This window comes from Chelonoidis abingdonii, chromosome 4 (genome assembly GCF_003597395.2).
Source record: "Chelonoidis abingdonii isolate Lonesome George chromosome 4, CheloAbing_2.0, whole genome shotgun sequence".
NCBI classification, from domain to species: Eukaryota; Metazoa; Chordata; order Testudines; family Testudinidae; genus Chelonoidis; species Chelonoidis abingdonii.
The window spans coordinates 125,922,818-125,948,707 of NC_133772.1; the positions used below are offsets into that span (position 1 = coordinate 125,922,818).

The 25,890-nt window shown below is 38.0% G+C and overlaps 1 protein-coding gene across 12 annotated transcripts in view; it reads right to left on the minus strand.

The window, feature by feature from the left end:
* DICER1 (dicer 1, ribonuclease III) overlaps window positions 1–25,890 on the minus strand; it is a 105,094-nt gene that overhangs the window by 43,111 nt on the left and 36,093 nt on the right. For all 12 annotated transcript variants that reach the window (XM_032772060.2, XM_032772056.2, XM_075065662.1 and 9 more), the window contains 8 exons: window positions 24,574–24,736; window positions 23,862–23,992; window positions 21,695–21,829; window positions 20,011–20,171; window positions 11,801–11,969; window positions 9,770–10,242; window positions 2,435–2,567; window positions 26–268 (listed from right to left, as the gene is read on the minus strand). In XM_032772060.2, the coding sequence (XP_032627951.1) occupies window positions 26–268; window positions 2,435–2,567; window positions 9,770–10,242; window positions 11,801–11,969; window positions 20,011–20,171; window positions 21,695–21,829; window positions 23,862–23,992; window positions 24,574–24,736 (1,608 nt within the window). The remainder of the gene's footprint in view (window positions 1–25; window positions 269–2,434; window positions 2,568–9,769; window positions 10,243–11,800; window positions 11,970–20,010; window positions 20,172–21,694; window positions 21,830–23,861; window positions 23,993–24,573; window positions 24,737–25,890) is intronic.

Consider the following 25,890-nt stretch of genomic DNA (forward strand, 5'->3'; position numbering starts at 1 on the left):
GAAGTATGTTCCTTTGGATATATACCTTTTCAATTGCTTTGTAGGTTTTAAGATCTTCTTCAAAACTTTTGATTTTGTCTGTGTCTGCTAACATGATGTAATTTGAGATTGGTGCCCTGGCTCTTCCTTTGGATTGTACATAGGAACGATATTCTGTGGGCAAATCAAAACGAACCACCAAATTGCATTTTGGTATGTCAACACCCTCTTCAACAATACTTGTAGCAATAAGCAAGTTGGTCTCATGTGCTCGAAATTTTCTAAGTACCTATCAAAGTAATCAAAGAAAGAAATGTCTAAGAAATCAGTTCTGTACATAACTGTTTGAATTACTTTTAATGAATTTTATAATGCTACGTAAAAAAAAAAAATCCAAAAGGATGCAAGTGGAACTCTAAAAACATGTTTAAAAAGAATCAGAAGGATTACAGTGTTCAACCAGAATAAACAACAATAAAAAAATCTTTTCAGAGACTCTTAGAGCAACAACATTTAATCAGAAAGACAGTATGGCTTCCTAGGAATTAAATCTTAAATGTCAAATTATGAGGGAATCTAAAAAAATGTGGGAACCACTAATCATGAGGGTGGGGAAAACCCGCTTATTTACAATGCTACATATCTTTTGGCTATACTTCAGCAATGTTGTGTTCAGAAAAGCGTTTCTGAACATCAATTTGGGAATAACCAGTCAGCATTTCTGATGTTGAAGCATCACTTTGGAAATGACAGTTTTCACAGTTGATGTTTCTGCTAATTATAGTCAACCTGCTAAAAGAAAAGTTACAATAGATATATAAAAACAAACTGAAATAAGAAATTCAGACAAAAATACTTGCAAAGAGAACAATGTCTAACTATACTGTAAAATCCAGAAAAGGAATATAAAGGAAGTAAAAATCAGGTTCACTTAAAAGGGAAAAAAACCCTAAGAATGTATAGCCCATTATACTATATGTGAAAGAAATAGCCTCCCTCCCCTACAAAATAAATTACAGTAAACTACTTGTTGCAGTACATGTGGTTTTAGGCTACTTTTTAAATCAAGTTTGTTACTGAACAATTGCCATTTGGAAATTTGGAATTATTTACTAATTCCAAATTTCAATGTAGGCAATATCATAAGAACAGCCATACTGGGTCAGACCAAAGGTGCATCCAGCCCAGCGCCCTATCGACAGTAGCCAATGCCAGGTTGCTTCAGAGGAAAAGAACAGAACAGGTAATCATCAAGTGTTCCATCCCATCACCCATACCCACCTTCTGGAAATGTTGGATATACTAATTTTCAAAAGAGATTCCATTTTGAAATAGGACTAACAAAGATTAACTTTTCAACTGTTTTTAAATTGCAAGTATTTTAAATGAGAAATATGAGGGTTCTTTCTAAATATTTTCCCTTCAGCTAAAACACTAAATCTCCCTAATTTTGGTCCTCTTTGACTTTTGTTTTAGGATCTTATTAAAATAACCACTGGCTTTTTAAATGAATTGGTTGCTAAATCATTAATGGGCTCTACTTAACACCTGTTACACCACATCACCATTTAACAACAGTCTTGAAAAATACAGAGCAATATTCTAAGTCTTTCATTTGTGAATTCTCCCCCACTCCCTATCATGCATAAGCCCAAACAAACATTCCACACAACAACATTTATTGTTAAAAGGATCCTGGACAATAATACATTCTAACAAACCTTGTAAAGCAAAATTAATCAGTCACTCAGCTCAATGAATCAAATACAGATTTCAGAGTGCTAGGATGTTCCATTTTCATAGATTTTATCATCAAGTTGGAAGTATTTTTTTAAAGTGTTGAATTTTATTTCTTTGAATTTAATAAGCTAATGGTATCAAAGTATGTCAGGCTGTAATAGGGTAGGTGATTTTAATTTTTTTTAATAAAGCAATTACTGGGGTTCAGGTTATAAATATGGCTTTTATCAAGTTCAAATCCAAAATGCAGTTAAGAGCTAAATTTTTTTTTAAAAGATCCCAACATAAAATTCAAGACCATGGATTTTTATTCTACAGTAGACTCAATGTAAATCTGAGCTTTTAATGATCAGCAATTTACCATTATTACAAAAGAGCTTAATATTCTACACAGCAGTCAGGAAATTCCAAAACACTTTATTTTCTGTGAAACAGTAATGTAGCGCTGTTAACCCATTAGAGGAGAATTAAGTGGTTGATTATGTGACAAGACAAGAAACTAGTTATTTTAAATTCTATTCAATTATATAACTTGACCACCCAATTTTTCTAAACACATATTTTTTGTAAAAACATCTGCACCACAAATAAGTGTGCAGATCTGTCAAGTCAGAATACTTCCTGAGATTCCAGGAGTTACTGAGCACAGATTTTGCCTGCAAATTAAACGATTCTGAACATAATACTATTGTATAATTCTTTTCACTTAAGTTACCTCTTCTTGTTTTCTGAATTCCACTTCCATCTGTTTGTTACGAGGCTGATTCTTTCCAATGCCATGTCCAGTTATAAAATTGCTGCTGATGTAAGCCAGCTCTGGATCCTGTTTTCCAGCTTCCTTTATCAACCTAATATTACACACATTTTGGAGTCAGGCATAGCTGAGAAAATGAAAGTTAATCTTTCGTTTGTAAGACCTATACTAAAAATTGAAGTTTGGTAATCAGGTACTTTGCCAACATATATACAGATGACCTTAGTATGTTTTTTTTCTAAAAGTGAAAGTTTATGGTGAAAACTTCTGTAGGTATAATCAAAGATGGACTGCATACATACGCACATGCTTTGGGTCTATTATGGAAAAGTCTATACTTGAAGGCCAAGATTTTCAGAAGGGACCAGTGATTCTGTGATTCCTCAGTTTCTGGGTGCCCAAACTGAGACATCTTTAAAGGGACTTACTTTTCAGGAAGTGCCAAGAATCCCCACTGGATTAAAAAGGCCCTTCACAGATTATGTCTGCATAGGAGTAAAAGACCTGCAACACAGCTGCAACTGGCTTGCATCATCTGACTTGAGCTAGGGCTGTGGGTCTAAAAATCACAGTATAGACATTCAAGTTCGGGCTCCAGCAGTTTTTTTTATTCCTGTGTAGACATACCCCAAGGGACCTCATGTTGGTCATCCTAGAACTGAGGATCCCACATCACTAGTCATTTGGACAAAATCTACAAAGGACAGAAACTAAGAAACCAGCACCAAGTGTTCACATCTATTCTAAATGTTACAGACCTCTGTACTCAAACATTTTACACCTTTATCTGTTGTGGCATTGTCAACTACATTGAATGCACATTCTGCATAGGTATACATATGCACACATTCAAAAAGAGAAAAGCAAACTGAAAAGCATGTGTGTATACCACACACACACAAATAAAAACATCTTGAACATGAAATGTAAGGTCTCGTACCCTGGAACAATCTGTGTGTGGGTGGACCCCGTGCACCAAGGAGCTAGCTGTATGATCAAAGCTTAGCTCTGCAAATTAACAAAGCTTCTGAAAGAACATTGACTCTACAATCTCAGCACAAAACAGTTCAAGACCCACTTGATTCTTTGCAGCTTAAATAAGGTAGTATTAGAAAGTGAGATATACAGAAATTGTTTTACTGTTATGGATAATTGTGTTGGAATGTAAGATTATCAGGTTAATGTTAAGGATAATACCTGCATAGTTTAAATTATATTTTCTGTTCATATATGCTAATGACAAAAAGTTTTAAGACTTTGCTGTAATGTTTTGAGAAATGAGAATATAGATATGTTTAGCACTGTGATTAAAAATCTAGACCTGTATCTTTCTTATTTAATCTAAATATGTTTTCAATTAGTTGGTGAAATTAATAATAAGTTCTCAATAATATTGAACATGGATTATATGGTTATACATATTTATTCATCCTTTTGCATTCATTTTTAAATAGGTCTCTTCTTTTGTATTTTCCCTTCTTCTTATAGGCCTAACAAGCTAAAAATTTGTCTGTACAACACTGTGATTTCATGAATAAGTTAAGCAACTAGCCATCTGTCTGTATAAATACATGTGTGTGTATAATCACAGTAATTGCTTGTGAAATGCAATGCCCAATGGTGAGTCCTCTACAGTGGGGGATGAACCTGAAATCTCTGGGTCTAAAACTGTGTCTTTACTGCCTGTGTTAAAAGACCCAGAGTCTGTTAAGTTCAAAGGCTGTATGGACATCAATCCCTCCCTGGTCCAGCCACTAGAAAGGGATATTACAGAAAAGTGGGAGGGCAGTTATGTGCCTGAATTTTGGGGGGCGGGGGAAGGGGAAGAGAGGGGAGTCAGATCCTGAAAATCTTTACCGTTGTTTCTTCTTATAGGTGACATTCCTATTCTCTAAAGCTCTTTTATTCCATCAAAGATGATCAAAAGTAAGAAATCTCAAATTTGAATTTCTACTTAAAGATTCCATAAGGTCTTAATGCACTTCACTTGTAGAGAAATATACAATTAATGACATTGAGATATAACATTTCAAAGTGCACAACTTTATAGGCAATTACTTATAGGACAATGTATTAAGATCTTTAATGCTATTTGTAACCATGAACTAGTAACATACTGTGACAGAATGCATCCATATATTCACAACTTGTACAGAGATAATTACAATACTGTGCAAATATGCCTTGCAAGGTTTCATCTGAAAACCTCAATTTGCTGACAAAATGTGTGGGGTAACACTGTATGTGAAGTTATAAGATTCTACTATATGTTGTAAACTCTGTATGTTCCAAACTGAGGTTGGCAAACAGATCTATCTCAAACAAAGGAATGTGTGATCTGTTTAATTTGCATTTAAGCAGTAAACAGAGTCATCAAGCAGGAAAGGAAACAAAGATAGCTCAAACTGGTGAGGAACAAGCGGCAGGGAACATCCTTCCTCATAGGCTTTTGTTTCCCTGGTACCCAGCTAGAAATGTTTTTCAAAGGAGAGACTGAAATTATAAAAAGGAAGGTTAAACACCGCAAGGCACCTTCCTCTCTCTCCCTATCCATCGCATTGACAGTACCTGAAGCAACAAAGAATTATGTTGGATTCTGGGAGATGGGGTCCTGACCTGATCCTAAGAAGGATGTGGAGAGAAAGCTCTGCTTTGAATGTGACACTGTGTTAAGTTAGGCATCAGTGGTGTTTTATCTTTGTTTTTCATGTAACCATTTCAGACTTTTATGCCTCATTACTTGTACTCACTTAAAATCTCTCTCTTTGTAGTTAATGAACTTGTTTTATTGTTTTATCTAAGCAAGTATGTTTAAATTGAAGTCTATGGGAAAATCCAATTGGGATGGCAAGTTACATGGATATTATTTCTATTAAAGTAATAATGGACTTTATTATAAAACTTGTATTATTCAGGAGAGGGCTGGGCAGTAGTGGGCATAGATTTCGGGGGGGGGGGGGGGAGAAATCTAAGACTCAGGTTGTGTTGGGGACACCCTACAGTATAACCAAGGCTGGGGAGAGAGAGAGTAAAACCCAAGTGTGGCTGGCAGGCTGTAGTTACACACAAACACTTAGGGTATGGCTTGCATGCTGGAAGTTTGCTTGTGAGTGGCACAGGTGGGAGCCCCTTCAGTAAGGCATTGTAAGGCACCCAGTGTTGCAAGACAGGGGTGACAGAACTGTTCATTAGTCTGGATTGTACCCAGGAATGTCACACATATACTTATATGGACAAAAATAGTAAAAATGTATTTCAGAAACCTTCTTAAATAGATTTTTTCACCCACATTTCCCTGAGGTATACAACTGAAATACAAGTTTAAAAATACCTATGGTAATGAATGAACGAATGCTTTTAACACATATCTAATAATTTATGACAACTGATTTTGCTGTGCATTTGTAACTAATGGGCGAAAATGATATGAGATAATTACTATACATAGATGAGGCAAATTTTTGGTTTGACCAGTCATATTTACAATTTAGGCAATAACACTAGTTTCTAAAGAAAGGAATTAGTAGTTAAGTATCATTTCATATTAAATTCCTACCTGTTTCTGCCACAGGGTATGTGTATACTGCAATTAGATTCCCAAGGCTGCCCTGTGCCAGCTGACTCAGGCTCGCAGGCCTGGGGCTAAAGGGTTGTTTAATTGTGGTATAGACATTTGGGTTCAGGCTGCAGCCTGAGCTCTGGGACTCTCCCACCAGCCTGAGAGTCCATACCACAATTAAACATGGCCCAAGTCAGCTAGCACAAGGCAACCGAGGATTTTTAATTGCAGTGTAGACATATCCGTGCACCCCTTTTTACCACCAGTATCAGACTCCATTACATAATTCCAGGAGCTGTAGACCAAGTGTAATTATTATTATTATAACAGCAACAAAACAAGTCAACAGTAACTATATATTGATCTGGCCCCACTCTGTGATGTGCAGGGCTTCGCTATTGGATTCTGGGTGGAATTTAAGGTGTTGGTTATAAAACTTATAAAGCCCTAAATGTTTTGGGATCTTCCGACTTGGGAAGACTGCCTTTCTCTGTGTGCCCTATTGCTGCAACTGCAAGCAACGGATGCCTTTGAGCTCAATCCCTCTCAACTGAAAGGACAAGGAACTGGCAGTAGTGAGAAGTCTTCAGCCATTGGTCTGAAACACCTTGGATCTGCTGACCTTCCAAGTAATCTGTAAATCCAATCTATTCACAAATGTTTTTGGAACAGTAGGACAATGGAACAGACTGCCTCGGGAGGTTGTGGAAGCTCCTTCACTGGAGGTTTTCAAAAGGAGGCTGGATAGCCATCTGTCTTGGATGGTTTAAAAACAACAAATCCTGCATCTTGGCAGGGGGCTAGACTAGATGACCCTTATGGTACCTTTTAACCATATGATTCTATGCAGAGAGAAGGGTTTGATGAAGGTTAAGTTTGGAACTTGCGTGAGGGTGAGGAGACTTTTTTTTGGAGAATCTTTGTTCGATGGTTGACTTTTGGAGTGGGAGTTAGATGCTCAATACTCATTTTATACTTTGGTCACCATAATTCATGTGAAGGTTGCCCAGAGTCTTAAGATAAGTGCCTTTTTGTTAATTCTTTATAAATCTAGTGTACTGTAAGTTTGAAGTGTTGTGGCAGCCAGGATGTAGTTTGATTTGTAAATCACGTGAAGTATGCAGGTACGTACAGTGCAATGGAAAAAGCACAATAGCATTTGAATCAAATGTATAATTTAGTAGTCTATATTAACTGTGACTTCATAATCCCCTTTACTCCCTGAAGTATAATGTAATCTTTATTTCAGGTTGCCAGGCATATTTTATCAGATTTCATTAAATGTAAAGAACTTTTTAAAAGTTATTAAAAACATGTATTCATTTCACTGGAAGACTTGACTTGTATCACATAATACACTTCCATTAACATATCCATTTATGGGTGCAAAAAGGCAAAGAAAGAAAAAAATACATTGAAAGTGTGCATGTGGGGAACGCACACTTCAAAGGATATGTCCAGTGATCAAATAATTAAAGTGTACACTCAATTAACACACACTAATGTTCTAATCCAAAACTTGGAAGTCAATGGAAGTCTTTCCATTGATGTTAGTGGATTCTGGATCAGGCCCAAATTCCAAATAAATCTTAAGTACCGGCAGGTGCAGAACATTACGTTTCTTTCCAAAAGAAATAAAATTATTTAGCTATGCAGTTTAAAAAAAAATAGGAAGCATTTACTGCAAACGCCACTGAACAAAAATCAATAAGCTCTTGCAACTGCTGCAGGCTTTTCAATAAAATCTGGGCCATATCTTCAAACAGACATGGCTTAATTTATGCCTCTTCAGAATGCATATGTGCATGCATAGGAAACACTTTCATTTGTATGTCTCTGCATTCAAACAGGTAATTAGATATGAAAACATTTTATGAGTGCAACAAAGTTTTACTAAATCTTGACTTTAGCCAATGTGTCTACAGTTGGGGGGGAAAAAAAAACCCACAAAAAATATGGAGGTGCTTTGTGTTCCAAAATGGGCTTAACGGTCAGCATAAAATCCTGTTTCTCTCTAAATGCAGGAGATCAGTTGGTGTGAAGTTTCAACCATAGTTACTTTTTATGTCCTCTAAATTTTCTGTGGAATTTATGTTAAAAAAAATTATGAAGAGAAACTAAACAGGAAGTCTTTAAATTTGGGCTCTGTCTGAAACTTTTCCTTGTTGACTGATAAAAATATTGTCCAACAGGTATCTACACAAAAATTGGTTGAGAGGTGGATCCTGAGGAACCCTAATGCAACAGAGTGTGCTTTTGTTTGCTTTTGTTTTTAAAGAGAGTTTTGGATTTAGGGTCATTTTTAACAATTATCCACTATTTTTATAAGTGAAAATGTACTTGGAGTGAACACAAACCTGACTGACGAGGCATATAACCTTGCTTGCTGAATGAGGACTGGGTACACAAAAGACTGATTGGAATTGGAGAGAGGGGTTGAAAGATGAGTGCAAGGAGCAGGCTCACACAAATCCCACTGACTGATTTGGTGGGGTGAAGAGAGAGAAGAGAGAATGAGGAGAGGGAGGGTACATGCAAGCATGATTGACAGAGACTGGTGAATGCAAACTTGATTGATAGGGGGTTGCTTGCACGTAAGGGTTGTTCCCCTTGGAGGGGGAGATTTTTCTGCAGATTTTTCTGCAGATTTTATCCTATAACTAAGAATTCATGCACAACTATTGAAGGATAACATTCTCTTGCTGTCTTTGCATCCCCGCAGGTGCGTTAACCTCCCTAATTAAGCTGTAGAAACAACCCAGGGAATTACTTCAGAAAAAACCATCCTTCTGCATAAAACCCTTTAGTATCTTCCTACACAACCAACTTCTATTGCTGGGGAAAAAGTATTCTGGTAAAATGATGTGAACAGAAGAGTGGAAACAGAGCAGCGCTAAAGCTGTGAAGCACGATCTGTGGTGTATGACAGCTGTGGAAATGGCAAGGTGTGTGCTTGTGCATGGTGGAGTAGAGGACATGTACTGTTAGGAGGAATAACTTTTCATTTCCTTCCATGAGAGATCTTGTTTAAACTTATAACTTAAGTAAAAATATTTAATGTTAATATGTGATGAATGCACAAAATAAATTGTATGGGGGTATTTTTTCAGCATATTAGCTGTTTAAAAACAGAAAAAAACATTAATTTATTTGCTAAAGCACCTTTTTCATTGTTTACTTGGGGCAATCAGCACTTATTGGTAAAGTGGTGCTTATGTATAGCTAATGCAGATCACCTTTTCAGGGAAAAACATACCTTATGCAACTAGAGTATTGCACACATCTTCAATATTTTTTGACAGATGCCCCAGTGGCCACCTTTTTTTGTTGCTGATAAGGAACACAAGGGCTTGACATTTTACTGAATAAAGAGTTTTGTAAACTCCAAACGTTCCAGTATTGCATGTATAAACTTTTTTTTAAACTTACAATTATAAACTTGGGCTCCACTAAGCTGGAATCACATTGATATATGGTGACAGGACAAAATTTTCAGAGGTGCCTAAGTGATTTTGGAGCCTATATCCTATTTTCAAAAGTGACTAAGGTACTTTTGAAAATTTTACTCAAAAGCTCATAGTGGTTCTTGGATGAATGTTCTAGGACTCTAATTTGACTCAAATACAAAATGGAGTGCCTTTCCTGAAATACAACAAAATTCCCTAGATAACCCTAACATACCTTTCCCTTTGGCAATGTGTTACATTCTTTAACATTTTCATTTTTAAAAATCTTACCTGTTTAGGACGACTGCTGTGTATCTCCTTTCCACAAAAATAATTCCACATAAAATATTAGTAAAGGGAGAAGGGAAATTTGTCTCTGGCTTCTCTTTCTCCTCAATTTCTTCATCCTCATCATCATCTTCAGAATCACTCCAAGACACATAATTATCCTGATTCCTATTATTATACCACTCAACACTTTCAAACTGCTGCCGCTCATATGGTTTATATTTGCGCAAGATTTCAAGCAGTTTTATTACTTTCGGGGTTACAAATTTCAGATCAAGTGAGGCAGGTGAGAAGTGCTCTTCACACAGTGCATGTATTTTTCTTAGGAAAGTGTCTGTAAACAATAAAAATTTCCTGTGCAGCTCCTCTTGCTCATGTTTGATGTACTTCTGTAGCTCTCTCACCATCATTCCAGCTACCTTATCTGCACACCAGGGTCCCAGAACAACCAACACAGCGCGACAGTCTGACAGTATCTACAACAAATGAATTCAAACTCCAGTTCAACAGGCTATAGTAATAATTTATTCATTTTATATTGGGCTTTCATTTCTAATTGAGGATAATCCTCATTGTAAGCACAATAGTGGTTGGTTTCTTTGTAAAAGATAGCAACAGTTATTTCATTTAGAAGTCCCCCACAAACATGATAGGAGAAAACGTAAAAATACTTCTTCACCAGAAACACCAGCCACTAGAGCTACACTCTATATTTTATCATTTTTGTCCTTGGACAAGAAGGATTTAATTACTATTTTGTAGTTCGACGGCACTGCAATCTGGAAATCTGCCTTAAAATAATTATGCTAAAAATAATTCATAATGCAGTTATGAGCAACTGGACAGTATTGTCCCTCTAGACTAATGGGGAAACAAGTTTTTAAACAAGGCAATATTTCTCATAGGCACTTCTGCATCATTATCTGAGACTGATAATTTACCAACAAATTCCACAAATAAGGCTCTCAATTCGTTATATGTTATTCACTGTATTTAACTAGAGCTCATGAAGTCTGTTCTATCAAAGGAAACCTTTTTAATTAAACTAAGAAAACAAAAACTACACTTTAAACAGAGAAAAGAACAGTAAAGAAAAAACAAATTTCATTTCAATTACTTTAAATAGGGTTAGTGCAACAGTACTCAACCTGCTGGAAAGGCATCTTTGCCATTGAGTCAAGCGGCCAAATGCGACATAAAAACATTGTAGTGTGACATCCTGACATTGTATTGTGATGTTGCTATATCACTAAAACAGATTCATGACCCATCACATTCTGATTCAATATTACAATGAAAGCATCACAATACAGTTAAAATATTGCACCATGAGGTTTTTATAGCTCTAGAAAACTGCACTTGAAAACACTATCCTTCTCTCTTCCCCTTATTCTCTGCCTCTCCATTCCTGACTGCTCAGAGGTATCAGGACGACTTTTTGCAATCCCTGTGCAATTTTGCACTCTTTTCTCTACAGCTTATATGGCAGGTAATATAGGCAATGCTCCTGTAACTGAAGAGACCCACAGAATGTGGGAACTGAAAGAAGCAGAAGAGTTTGAAGCAGAGTATCTGTCTGAGAGTTTATTTCAACTTGTGACACCAACTGGAGATTTTTTCAGAATACTTCCTGAAGCACCATTTCCCTTTTTTTTTTTTTGGTTGCACTATTAATTTTATTTGGAAAAGTCACTGGGTCTTAACAATAATGGCCAATATATAAGCAATAAAATAATTATGCAGAATGAAAGAGAAAATATATATGATCCACATGTCTGGCAAAGTTCTAAAGTCACAAAGTTAGGGAGTGAAATCCTGGACATCAGTAGGAGTACTGCTATTGACTTCAACAGATTTCACCCACGGTTCAAAGGAAAACTTCACAATCAGTCACAGGAAATAAAGATTAATTTTGTTAATATATTTTAGGTTGGCTGAACTAAATTAAAAATTTCTGTAATTAACTTGAAAAGCAATGAACAATTAACGATAAAAATCTAAGTATGTGTTTTACATCGGACATAATGTCCTTACCTGTTTAGAAATTAACGTAGAGTCTCGCTCTTTTGAATGTACAGATATGTTGCAGTCATTTAGAAAGTTAAGTGCTTCATCCAATTCTTTTAACAATCTTTCATACAGCCCACTTTTGTCGGTATATGGTCCACAGTCTACCACAATCTCACATGGCTGAGAAGTATATCTTCATTGAGAAAAGCAAAAGATTTGGTCAAGTATAGCTGTTGAAAGTCAGAGTTGTTTTTAGCTACTAAGGCTATACATTAAACAGGAAGGATAGCCATACCCAATTTGAGAGGATTTTTAAAATTTTTTAGCAGTAACAAACAGAAAACAAATGAATACACAGTTTAAGATATTATATAGTACATCAAAAATAGTGTACTTATTTTTTAATGCCTTAAAAGTTAGTATCTCTCAAAAAAGACTACATAAATATAATTCACACACTATGCAGGAGCTAAATACATATATTTGAACTTTTCAGGAACGAGTGAGTAAGTGTCTAAGTCATGTATGAAATGGATGTTTACATACCTGTAACTGAAGTTCTTCAAGATGTGTGATCCCTATCTATATTTCATACAGGGGTACACATGCCTTCCACGTGCCCGCACCTGGAGATTCTCAACAAGCAGTGCCCAATTGGTCTCCTTGTGCTCCAGACTGAGGGTATAAAGAGGCAGTGAGGGCCAATGCCTCTCCAGTTCCCGTTCTTAACTGTGACTCCAATGGGATCCAAAGCAGAGAGGATGGAGGGTGGGTAGTGGACGACAGTTAGACACCACACATCTTGAAGAACTTCCAGTTACAGGTAAGTAAACCTTCATTTCTTACTCGAGTGCTAGTGCCTTTGTGTATTCCACATGTGGGTGACTGACAAGCAGTATTCAGACTGGAGACGGGGTTCGAGAAGGCTGGCAGTAAAGAAGCATGCAGTGTTTTGTGAATGTGTGACTGGAACTCCAGATAGCCACTCTGCATACATCCTGTATCAGTACTTCCCACAGAAATGCTGTAGACATAGTTTGGTCTCTGGTTGAGCATTCCCTTACTCCATCCAGAGGATGGATACTCCAGTAGCATGTGGTGATGCGACCAGAAATCCATTTAGAGATTCGCTGAGAAGATACTGCTTGTCCTTGCAACTTTTCTGCGACAGAGAGAAACAGTCTTAGTGATTTTCTCATTGGTTTGGTCCTTTGAAAATAGAATGTCAGGGAACATCCCACATCCAGGGAATGAAGGTTTTCTCTTCAATGGAAGCATGAGGCTTTGAGAAGAAAACAGGTAAGTGGATTGGTTGTTTGACCAAAAAATTCAGAAATTACCTGAGGGAGGAATTTAGGATGAAAGTGAAGGGAAACCTTCTCCTAACATGCATCCGACGAAGTGGGTATTCACCCATGAAAGCTTATGCTCCAATACGTCTGTTAGTCGGTAAGGTGCCACAGGACTCTCTGCTGCTTTTACAGATCCAGACTAACACGGCTACCCCTCTGATACTTCTCCCTGTGAAAAACTGTATATGGTGGGTCTGCCATGAGTGCCCCCATCTTGTTCACTCTTCTGGCTGAAGTAAAAACTAAAAATGCATCTTTCACAGAAAGGTGAGAACACAGAACATATATCTAAAGGTTTAAATGGTGGTCTGGTGAGTACTGAAAGGACAAGCTTGAGGTCCCACTGAAGTAAGCCTTGACCATTGATGGAAAGACCCTTTACGAATCTCACTATTGTTGTGCGAGTAAAAATGGAACATCTATTTACTGGAGGAAGGAATGTACTGATTGCTGTGAGATGGACTCTCAGTGAGCTAAGGGAGAGACCTGAGTTCTTCAATGACAGGAGGTAATCTAATATGACTGGAATATCTGCAGAGTCTGAAGAAGACTGACTGACCTGCACCCAGGTAGAGAAGCATCTCCATTTAGCTAGGCAGCAGTTCCTACTTGACTCTTCCATATTTTAAAGAACATACGAATATAAAAATGGCCATACTGGGTCAGAACAATGGTCCATCTAGCCCAGTATCCTGTCTTTCAACAGTGGCCGGTGCCAGATGCTTCAGAGAAAATTAACAGAACAGGGAAATTATCGAGTGATCCATCCCGTCATATAGTCCCAGCTTCTGGCAGCCAAGAGGTTTAGGGACACCTGGAACACAAGGCTGTTTCCCAGAACATCTTGGGTAATAGCCACTGATGGCCCTATTCTCCATGAACTTATCGAATTCTTTTTTGAACCTACTTACACCTTTGGCCTTCACAACATGTCCCAGCAATGGGTTCTACAGGCTGACTGTGTTTCATATGTTTGTTTTAAACACACTTATTAATTTTATTGGGTGACCCCTGGTTCCTGTGTATGTCACGGGGTATGTAAAACTTTCTTATTCATTTTTTCCACACCATTTATGATTTTATAGACCTCTGTTATAAAGCCCCTTAGTTGTTTCTTTTCGCAGCTAAACATGCCCAGTTTTTTTTAATCCATACTCATACGGAAGCTGTTCCATATCCCTAATAGTTTTTGTTGCACTGCTCTATACTTTCTCCAATTCTAATATATCTCTTTTGAGATGGGGTGACCAGACCTGCACACACTATTTAAGATGCGAGAGTAACATGGATTTATATAGTGCCATTATATTTTCTGTATTAATTTTCTATCCCTTTCCTAATTGGTTCCTAATATTGTTAGTTTTTTTGACTACTGCTGCACACTTAGCAGATAATTTAGAGAACTGGCCAGGATGATTCCAAGATCCCTTTCTTGAGTAGTAATAGCCAATTTACAACCCATCATTTTGTATGTTTAGCTGGGATTATATTTTCCAGTGTGCATCACTTTGCACTTAACAACACTGAATTTCATCTGCCATTTTCTTGCTCAGTCATCCAGTTTAGTGAGATATATTTGTAACTTTTCAAAGTCAACTTTGGACATGATTGTCTGCAAACTTTGCCATCCCATTATTTACCCCTTTTCCCAGATCATTTATGAATATGTATTGGCCCCAATACAGTTCCTTGGGGAACCCCAGTATTTACCTCTCTCCACTGTGAAAATGAAACACTTATTTTTACCCTTTGTTTCCTATCTTTTAACTAGTTACCAATCCATGAAAGGACAGTTCCTCTTATCCCATGACTGCCTATTTTGCTTAAGAGCCTTTGGTGTGGGATCTTATCAAAGTTTTTCTGAAAGTCCAAGTGCACTATATCACCTGAATCACCCTTGTCCACATCCTCAATGACATTATCAAAAAATTATAATACATTGGTGAGGCATGATTTCCCTTTACAAAAGCTCTGTTAACTCTCCCACAACAAACTGTATTAATCTGTGTGTTCTTTACTATAGTTTCAAACAATATGCCTGGCACTGAAGTCATTGCCAGGATTCTGTCTCAAGCCTTTTTTTTTTTTTTTTTAAATTGGTGTTACATTAGCTGTACTCTAGTCACCTGGTACAGAGGCTGATTTAAGCAATAGGTTACTTATCACAGTTAGCAGTTCTGCAGTCTTGAATTTGAGTTCCTTCAGTTTTGTCACCTAAAAAGAATAGCTCGTGTGGGAATCTTCCTTACATCCTTTCCAGTGAAGACCAATGCAAAAAAATCATTTAGCTTTGCAGCAATGGCCTTGTCTCCCTTGAGCACTCTTTTAGCACCTCGGTCATCCGGTGGCCACACTGATTGTTTGGTCTGCTTCTTGCTTCTGATGTACTTAAAAAAAAATGTTGCTGTTAGTTTTGTGCCTTTTGCTAGTTGCTCTTCAAAGTCTTTTTTGTCCTGAAGCAAGAGAGGGATTGCAGACCAAGAGAGCAAGACGATGGGCTGAGGTAGACTGTCCTCATTTCTAGCAAGTTGATGTGCAGTCTGGCCTTCTGTGGGTTCCAACTGTACCGTTTGGTTATTCAGGCGAGCATACCAACCCAGAAGGGATGAGTCCATTATGACTGAGACACTAGGGATGGGAATGTTGACATGAACTCCCACTGGCACTGGTTCCAGGTTCGACTACCAGGTTAAAGATGTGATGATCCTTGGGGGAACGGTCATGCTGCTGCTGATGTGGTCCTTGTCTGGTGAGTAGAAGGACCAGAGCCAAGCCAGCAGTCAGCACAGCTGACATCTGGCGAATCGTGTCACATAAATGTAAGAGGCCAAGTGCGCTAATAAAAATAGGCATACTTTAACCATAGTCTTTGATCTGCAAGTAACCTGTGATATCAAATTGCTCACTGATTGGAATATTTCTGTGGGAGGAAAGCTCCAGTTGAAATTAAGTCATGTCACTCCAATAAAGTTTATTGTCTGTGTTGGGATCAAAATGGACTTCTCTTTGTTCACACAGAGACCCAGCGCTGCTAGAAGATAAAGCAGTAACAAAGTCACCAACCTGACCTTATTGTTGGAGCAATTTATTGGGAGCCAATCATCCCAATATGGGAAACCTAAGTAACCGTGACATCTCATTTAGGCTACCAGCCCAGAGAAAATCTTTGAGACCATCCTGGACGCTACTGCTAGTCCAAAGGGCAGGATTCTAAATCATTAATGCAAGTCACCTACCAGGAACTGAAGAAACTTTCTGTGGGATGGATAAATATCTACATGAAAATAAACATCCTTCATGTTAAGAGTCATTAACCACTCCTCCCCACACAGAGGAGGGAAATTATTGATACTAGTGTAGCCATCCTGCATTTTGATGTTTGAATAAATATGTTCAGTTGTTGAAGGTCCAGAATGGGTATCCACTTTCCATCTTTTTGGAGGACTTAAAAAAAAAAAAAAAAAAGTCTGTGGAATAGAACCCTCTCTTGATACTGAGGTGGCAGTCATTCTATCGCCCCGGTTGGAAAAGAGAACCCACTTTCTGGAGAAGAATCTGCTTGTGAAAGTGATCTCTGAAGAAGAACCAGGAAGTGGGTTTCTGGGAAGAATAGGAGAGAAGATTGATAGATTAACCATAGTGGATAATTTCTAGACTCCAAATATCTGTTGTGATAGCATTCCAATTGTGGGCAAAAAGTGAGAGTTGGCCCCCAAAGACAGGGGGGCTAGAAGTTGTTGGCATCAATAACGATGGGAGGTTCTCAACCGAAGAGTTAACAGTAACCCTTTACAGGTGGGTGGAGGTCATGGTGGTAAAGGCCTCGATTTTCAGCCCAAGAGTCCTCTGCCGCTTGTGCAGAGGCTTGGTTGAACACTGGTGATAAGATTGTGAAGGGGGTGGGTCTCAGTCTATATACCTGCATGCAGTATTTTCTCTTCAGGGCTGCGGTGAAAAATTCCCAGGGTGCGGATGGTTGATCTAGACTAAAGTATTTCAACAAGCATACAGAATGATCAGTTTTCTCATTAAACAATCTGATTTGTTGAATGGTGAGTCCTCTGTATGTTCTGATCCTCCCTGGGGAACCCTAAAGAGTGAAGCTAAAATTTACACCTCATAACTACAGAAGTGGCTAGCACTCTGGCTGCCATGTCTGCTCCATCCACTGCAGCTTGTAGCGATGTTTCTGCCACTGGCCTGCCTCTCTCGATGGACTGATATTGGGCTGTGTCCTCACAGGGAAGTTTGTCCTTAAAGTCTGCAAGTTTATAGTAGAAGTTAAAATCTTTTTACAGCAACAAAGCCTCAGATAGTAATACAGAATTGCACGCCCACAGGAGAATATCTATCTTCCCAACAGGTCCAACCTCAGAGTCCTCCTTGCTTGGACCTGTAGGTTGCAGAACATCAAGCAGTCAGTGCTGGGAATCCTGGATCTCTTCCAGGAGGGTTATGAAAGTGATTCACTATTCTCTGCAGTAGCTCCTGGTATTGCTTGTGGTCATCTGGTGAAGACAGAGTGATTCCTTCATCCAGAAATGAGGATGTTGGTATCACTGATTCCTATGGATCCCAATCAATATCATCCACCTCCTACTTCAACAGATTCAAAGGATGCCAAGTGGAATGGGTGGAGGTCATGGTGGTAGAGGCCTCAATTTTCAGCCCATGAGTCCTCTGCCACTTGCGCAGAGACTTGGCTGAACACTGGTGATAACAAGATTGTGGAGGGGGCGGGTCTCGGTCTCATGGATGGATCCCAAAAGCCCCAATAGGGCCTATATTAGAGGTCGACCAGTTGAGGGGGCTCCCATGGCATCAGGTACCAGCAATCCCTAGGGAAGTCATACCAGGGAGAAGGGCATCCAGAACTCCTTGACTCCATGCCAGGACTCACCTCTCTATGGGAAGATATAGGACTGGCAGGAGCATCTGATTCTGAGGGTGGGAGTGGAGATGGCTCCTGTGTTACTGAAGCAGTTTTATCCTCTAGTGTCAGTCCTTCACAGGAAGATCAGGCTTAACAGGAGAGTGGATTGAGGATAAGGGAAAGATGATATCCTCTCAGGAGACGTAAGTGTCCATACATCCAAGTGTTTGGGGTGCTCCGGTGGTCATGAGCAAAAGTGACGATGTGTCCTGAGACATTGCTGTAGGCCGGTCCTTTGAAGAACGAGATCGCACTGCTGAAGTGCCAGATCACCAACTCCATCCAAGAGTTCTGGGATGCCGGTCTTTACGTTTAGGAGACAGAGCCACCAATGGAACAGATGGACCCTTTTTCTTTCATGCTTTACCCTCCTGCTAGGGGGTCTAAAGCAGTCCTGAGCTCTTAACATCTGCATGTGAACACTCGCTCGACCTGTCCGGTGTTGGAAAGGGATCTCTTCTCTTAGGAAGAGACCTGGACAGGCATTTGTCCTCATAACCATGAGTTTCACTTTCTCTCATACAAAGTCCTTGAGCTTAGCAGCTCTTGGCTTCGTTCCCAAGCTTGTGCTGTTTTTCCGTTGGGGGCTGATGTATAGGGGTCTCATAGCCTTCTCCATAAGGTGTTTCTTCAACTAAGGTTCATGAACTGTGCGAGTTCGCAGGAGAAAATGAGCAACAGATGCTGCACTTTGCAGAAATCTGAGTATCATCCATCATCAGCAGAGACAATGTTGGTGGTCCTCACTTATGGAGAAGGAGCAAGGGCAAGTGATGTAACGTTCTTGAACCCCGAGACTCTGGGCACAGTCCCAGATGGAGGGAAGGGGCTCCCAGCAAAAGGAAAAGCAAGCTCTATTAGCTATCCTATAAAAACTAACAATTCTAATATAAAAACGCATTTACAATATCTATTTACAAGGTATTAGAAGAAAGAATCTGAAGATATCTGGACACAGAGGATTCTGACTCAGGCAATGCAGTGGTAAGAAGGTCCTGTAGAGGCATCAGCCCACACTGTCTCTTACGCTTTTCGTCTGGAGCACGAGGCGAGCAAATGCTCATATGCAGGCCAACAGACAGTGCTTGTTAAGAAACGCTGGATGAATGCGCATGGTGCACATGCATACCCATGTGTGAAATACATATAGGAACCAGTACTCAAAGAAGAAAGTGAGCTTTGCAAAAGAGAATTGTTCAAGTTTAGATAAGGGCCCCCTCTGAAATGTATGCTAGTAGATAAAGCAATTGCACCACCTTTTACTTTGTCTTAAATAAAGCATCTACTTATGTTTATACCAACCAAACGGGGAGGAGAAGGGGAAGGAAGAGGGTCAATTACAATTAACTCACTGACTATGGATGCAAAAGTTGATGAACGTACACATTTTTCTTCTGCTACGTGACAAGCAAGAGGCATACTATTACTCCTACTTATTTGTACTCACAATGTTCTTGACTCTATACAAACATACACAAAACGGTCCTTATCTGTGACAGTATTTCTGAATTGCTTTTGTCATTTTTTAATAACAATAGTAAGATTTTAAAATCTGCAAGACCTTGTAGTGGGAGTTGTAAAATCCTGCCAAAACCAGCTCACAGCTTATGAAGCTCCAATAATATGCTAGTTACTTTTCAAACATAATAAACTGTAGTCCCTGCCCCCAAAAGCTCTCAATCTAAGGAATAGTTGCTTTTCAGAAATCTCTTCTTAGGTAATTCTTCACCGCTCCTTTTAAAAATATTTAAAAGCTCTCACTACTCAGAAAGAAACTTAGCATCGATTTTGTTATAAAGCGACGGCACTGTATGTATAATTTTATATATACACACATACATATCCATGAGCATAAAAAACATAGCTACTAATGGTGTTCTTTCCTCAGTCTTACTGATATGAAAACACAAATATAAATTTAACACTGACAATTGTGTATTAAAATGTACCTATCTAAGACCACCAAATCAGTTGCAGTTTCAGCATTGCTCTTTAGGATTTTCTCCAGTTTCTGAATCTTCTCCTCTAACTCAGCAGGATCACATTTCCCATTTAAAATGGAAGCCGTTAATCCCAGGATTCGAGGACAGGATGGACAGTTCTCACAGATCTGTGAAGTAACCAGAACAGCAGAGTAATAAAACTGTCAATTCCTCCACCAACGCATCCCAAGTGTATCTTTACAGATAAATATCTAGATCTCAGGTTCAACTAGTATTTCAGCACCAGGTGTCAGACAAAGAACAATAGATATTTTCAATCTAATATAACTAACCAACTACAGTTAAATTAGAAAATTGAAACATGTTAAATATAAAATTTTAACTTTTATTGTTTAGTAAAAGTATGAAAGGCAGAAATTTGTTAAACATTCTATTAAGTAGAGATAGTCAAAGCACATAAAAGCAGGTGTGAGGTGCCTTGTTAACATTTATACCATAAAACCGACCATCTTTTAAGTATTTACATCATGTCAAAGGATTAAAATACCACTATAAAAAAATTAAACCTACCACATGATCCCTGGTTAAGCCTGTCATTCATTGGGGAAGGGTTGGAGGAAGAAGGAAGGATGAAGGAAAAAAGATACAGAAGTAGATGCTCTTTGAATTGCTTGGTTCACTTCAATTAGGACAAATAATGATTAGGGCCAAAAATGCCCTCACAACAAAAGAAAGCTTAAAGCTTTAGAAATCAGTACCTATATATTTTTTTAAAAAAACAAATTCACATTCTCTCAAATGGTAATTTTATCAATGGTTTTTTAAAGGTTCAGTAATTTCATTTACTCAAAATAAGATTCAATTTTAAATTTACAATAAAATTAGCTGCACTACTACATCAATTCCTGACCAAAAACCAATGTAAGTTATGGTAAAGGTACTGGTTTCACCATTCTATGGATCACTGATGTCAATTTACTCCAATAACTCTTCAGTAAATTCAGCATCCCAAAATACACTGTACACTTCCCATTGTTTCTCATCGTCAGTTTTGTAGTGAAGAGGGGTGACACTTAAGCATTTTATTTTAAAAATATTAAATACCTTTTAAGGTACAAATCCATATTTTAGCTGCCATGCAAAAGTTAAACACATTTCAAGTTTCTAGTCTGAAATTTTACCACAAACAAGTGTTAAGTTCTTGTTTCTAAGCAACTTGCTTAATGAAGGAAGCCCATGTTATCTACATGAAATAAAATAAAGTGCTATTGTTCTTACTGCCCCAATTGTAAATGAACATACTTTAAACGGGAACATCATAATAAGAATATAAAATTATTTGAGATAAATACACTAGAATAAATTATCTAATCAAGAAACTCTACAGTATATTTATAATTTGACTAATCAAAAACCTACACAGCACCAAATAAAACCATTTTATGAAGAGTTCCATTTTTGAATAGTGTTAAAGCATTGACTACCAGTTGCTACATCATTCTATCATAAAATGGTAGCCACAATTCAACTATTTTCCTTCTTGAGAGCAATACATACCAAAATGATTTTAAGTAATAATCTTTACACTAAGTCAAATTAGCCAGTGAGCTTTTCACTAACAGATTTGTGATCTGAACCTCAGTGAAATTAGAGACGCTGAAAATAAAAAGGTTAAATAATGGTGACTTACCTTCATAATTTCTTGATACGGATGGTCCTGGATTGCAAGATGGCACTCATCAAACACCAGAAGATTAATGTTTGACAGGGATAAGTATTCATTTTTTAAAACATTCAAAACGACATGACATGTCATAACCAGAACCTAAAAATACAAAGAGAAATGCAACAAATACTAGCTATTAGCATGTTACCATGAACATGGCTAGCTTTTTTGACTGCTACTACACACTGAGCAGATGTTTTCAGAGAACTATCCAGAATGACTCCAGGATCTCTCTCGAGTGAGAGCAGCTAATTTACAACCCATCGTTTTGTATGTTTATCTTGGATTATGTTTTCCAACGTGAATTACTTTGCACTTATCAACAATGAATTTCTTCTGCCATTTTCTTGCCCAGTCATCCAGTTTAGAGAGATCCCTTTGTAATGCTTCACAGTCAGCTTTGGACTTAACCGTCCTGGGTAATTTTGTATCATCTGCAAACTTTGGCATCTCACTGTTTACCCCTTTTTCCAGGTTATTTATGAATATATTGAGCAATACTGGTTCCAGTGCAGATCCTTGGAGAACCCCCACTGTTTATCTCTCTCCACTGTGAAAACAGACCAAGTATTCCTACCCTTTGTTTCCTGTCTTTTAACCAGTTTCTAATTAATGAAAGAACCTTCCCTCTTATCCCATGACAGCTTACTTTGCTTAAGAGCCTTTGATGAGGGATTCTGTCAAAGGCTTTCTGAAAGTGCAAGTACTGAACTCTATATTGACAAATCACCCTTGTCCATATGCTTGTTGACACCCTCAAAAAATTCTAATAGATTTATGGGGCATCATTTCCTTATAAAAGCCGTGATGAAGCTTCCTCAACATACTGAGTTAATCTAGATGTCTGATAATTCTTTTCTTTATTATAGTTTCAACCAATAGGCCTGGTACTGAAGCTACTTCTTCAGAATTCTTGGGTGAAGACCATGTTCTCATGGTGACTTAATACTGTTTAATTTAATCAATTTGTTCAAAAAAACCTTCTCTACTGACACCTTATTCTGGGACAGTTCCTCAGAAATATTGCCTCAAAAAATGGCTCAGGTATAGGAATCTTCCTCATATCTTCTGCAATAAGACCAATGTAAAGACTTCATTTAGTTTCTCCGCAACAATCTTTTCCCCCTTGAGTGCTCCTTTAGCACCTTGATTGCCCAGTAGTCCCACTGATTGTTTGGCAAGTTTCCTGCTTTCAATGTACTTTAACTTTTGCTGTTAGGTTGTATCTTTTGCTAGCTGCTCTTCAAAGTCTTGCCTACTTATACTTTTACACTTGACTTGCTAGAGTTGATGCTCCTTTCTATTTTCTAGAGCAGGAAGTTAGATTTCCAACTTTAAAAAGATTTCTTTTGGTTTCTAACTGCCTCTCTTACTCTGTTTAGCGACACTGGCATTTTTCTGGTCCTCTTACTGTTTTTGTTATTATTATTACTAATCTCTATCATGGTACCAATGTTAGCCAATGTGATAACCAATGGGACACAGTATTACCAGGGTACAAACTATATAGAAATGACAGAGTAGGTTGTGATGGTGGGGGAGTGGCACTATATGTGAAAGAAAGCATACAGTCAAATATAGTAAAATGGATAGAAAAATAAGAGTATCACTCACTCACGCCCGTCACCCCAATCGGGGTATGGGCCGCCAACCACAGATCTCCAGAGTCCTCTATCCTGGGCCATTCGCTCTAGCTGGTTCCAGGTATAGCCCATTTTTTTGCTATCAGCCTGAAAGTCGTGTTGCCAGGTATAGTTGTAGGAATATACTGCCAACCACCTGACCAGTGTGGTGATGGAGACTGTGAAATGCTCAGAAAACCCAATAATAATGGGGGCTTTCGACAATACCAATATTGATTGGGCACCATCATCAGAGTCATGGATGATATGGTGATTGAAAAAAGGAGCACTGAAAGTCCAGTTTCTCAAAGATACACCATGGGTACTCTCAGGAATATTATATCTCTAGGTTTGCATCTAAATACCCCAAGTATTTTGAACTTTGCACTGAGCATGAGAAGGACTTGGTCAAAACATAGCATTTAGTTTGGGTAAAAATTAGTTTCTTCCCCAGATCACCTGCACAGTAAACTTTTCACTTTTTTGGCAGTTTATATTACACATCTTACCTCATGTTTAGCAAATTCTTGATTCCACTTCTCCTTTGTCCATGATTCAATTATTTCTAAAACTGAATACTCCCCGACCTTCAGATCTGAATGGGTCCTGACAGCTGACACTTGCTGAGCAACTTGATTTGCTTTAAAAAAAAAAAAAAAAAAAAAAAAAAAAAAAAAGGTTTGCAGTTTTCAATTATAAAATGGCAAAGAATTTTTAAATACTTTAGTCTTAAGTGTACATGCCATTGTATCCATGAGTTTTACAACACCTTTAAAATTAGTATAAAACTAGATAAATAAATTAATTAAACTAGATATACACAATTATAAGATGACAAAAATCAAGCACCATACAGAGAAGCATAATGACTCACAATACCATTCCATGTTTGTGTCTCATCCCCCACCAAGAGATCAGAAATTAAACAACATCTCAAAGTAAAATTCGCCCTCACTCACTTCTTGGTCTGGTCTTAAGAACTAGCAAAACAACAGAAAAAAAATGTGGAGTTTCTAGTAGACAAAAGTCATGGGGTAAAGGACACACAGAAGCCTTCAAACCCTTTATGGAAACTATGCCTGACTGAATAAGTGTAATTCTATCCTGCAATTTTGTGCAGCATGTCAGAAACAAAACTGGTCACTTTTATCTAGTTTTTATTAAGGATTATTCCTGTAATAAACACACACACCAAACAAACAAACCCCATTTTTTTGTTACCTGAGTTGACTAAGAAAACTGTTCTCTTTCCATTTTTGTTGAAGTCTCCCCTGATCTGATAGGACAGCTCTTTAGCGAGTAGTACTGCAATAAAAGTCTTCCCTGAGCCAGTGTTTAAACAGACTATCGTATTATGATCCAAAGCTGCTTCAAGCAGTTCAACCTAAATTTGCAAATGATAAAAGTCACTATTTGCACAGGTAGAGTAATTAAAAACAATGAACAAAAGCAAAAACTATCCACAGATGTTGTACCTGTATGAACTGTGGATGAGCCAATGGGTATTTTTAAAGCTAACTAGTCCCCAAGAACTGCCACTGATTTTATAGGACAAGAAATTTATCTACCACAAAGTACATTGTCAGGTTTCATTCAAAACATGGAAACAAGTTATCAGCTTTATAAACCAAGTTGTGTTTTAAAAGCTATAGTACCTCACTTTGCTAGTACACCTCTACCCCGATATAATGCGACCCGATATAACACGAATTCGGATATAACGTGGTAAAGCAGTGCTCGGGGGGGGGGGCGCATTCCAGTGGACCAAAGCAAGTTTAGTATAATGCGGTTTCTCTCTGACAGCATTATGCATTATTGCTTAGTCAAAACAAATTAGACTCTGTACTGCTAGCTTGGGTTTGATATATTTTCTGATATAACAGTATGTGCTAACCTGTCAAGTAAACACTAAGTGTATGCTAGTTTGGCATTTAAGTTATGTATTTTGAATCTTTTCCATGTATCATCTCATAATTTCTATTTCAATGTGATTGCTAAGAAATTCAACAAACATGCTCATATGCCACTTTATTATGTGTCTGTTGCTAGTTCATTGGTCATTATAGCCTAAATAGTGGTAAATGGTAGCAGCAGCCTCTGAGGAGTGTAAAAATATTTCACACACAATTATCTACTTTGCCTGCTTTTAGTAGAAAAAATATCCTTCTGTTTTGTGCATTGGCCTCACTAGCCTAGTACAATATGAATTATGTATGTGTGCCATCCTTCCATCCTGTGGGCTGTAGTACTTTGGTACAGTTTGGTTGTTGGCTTTAGTGTGTGGGTGCTGGGTGGTGTTGGTGGCCTGTAATATGCAGGAAGTCAGACCAGATGATCTGGTGGCCCCTTCTGGCATTAAATTTGAACTCTATAATTCAGTAAAATATACCAGGCTAAATTCCATGCTGAATTACACCCTTTGTAACCCTTAAAAGGCGGTAAGGGGTAAACCAGGGGTCAGCAACCTTTCAGAAGTGGTGTACCGAGTCTTCATTTATTCACTCTAATTGAAGGTTTCACATGCCAGTAATTTTAATG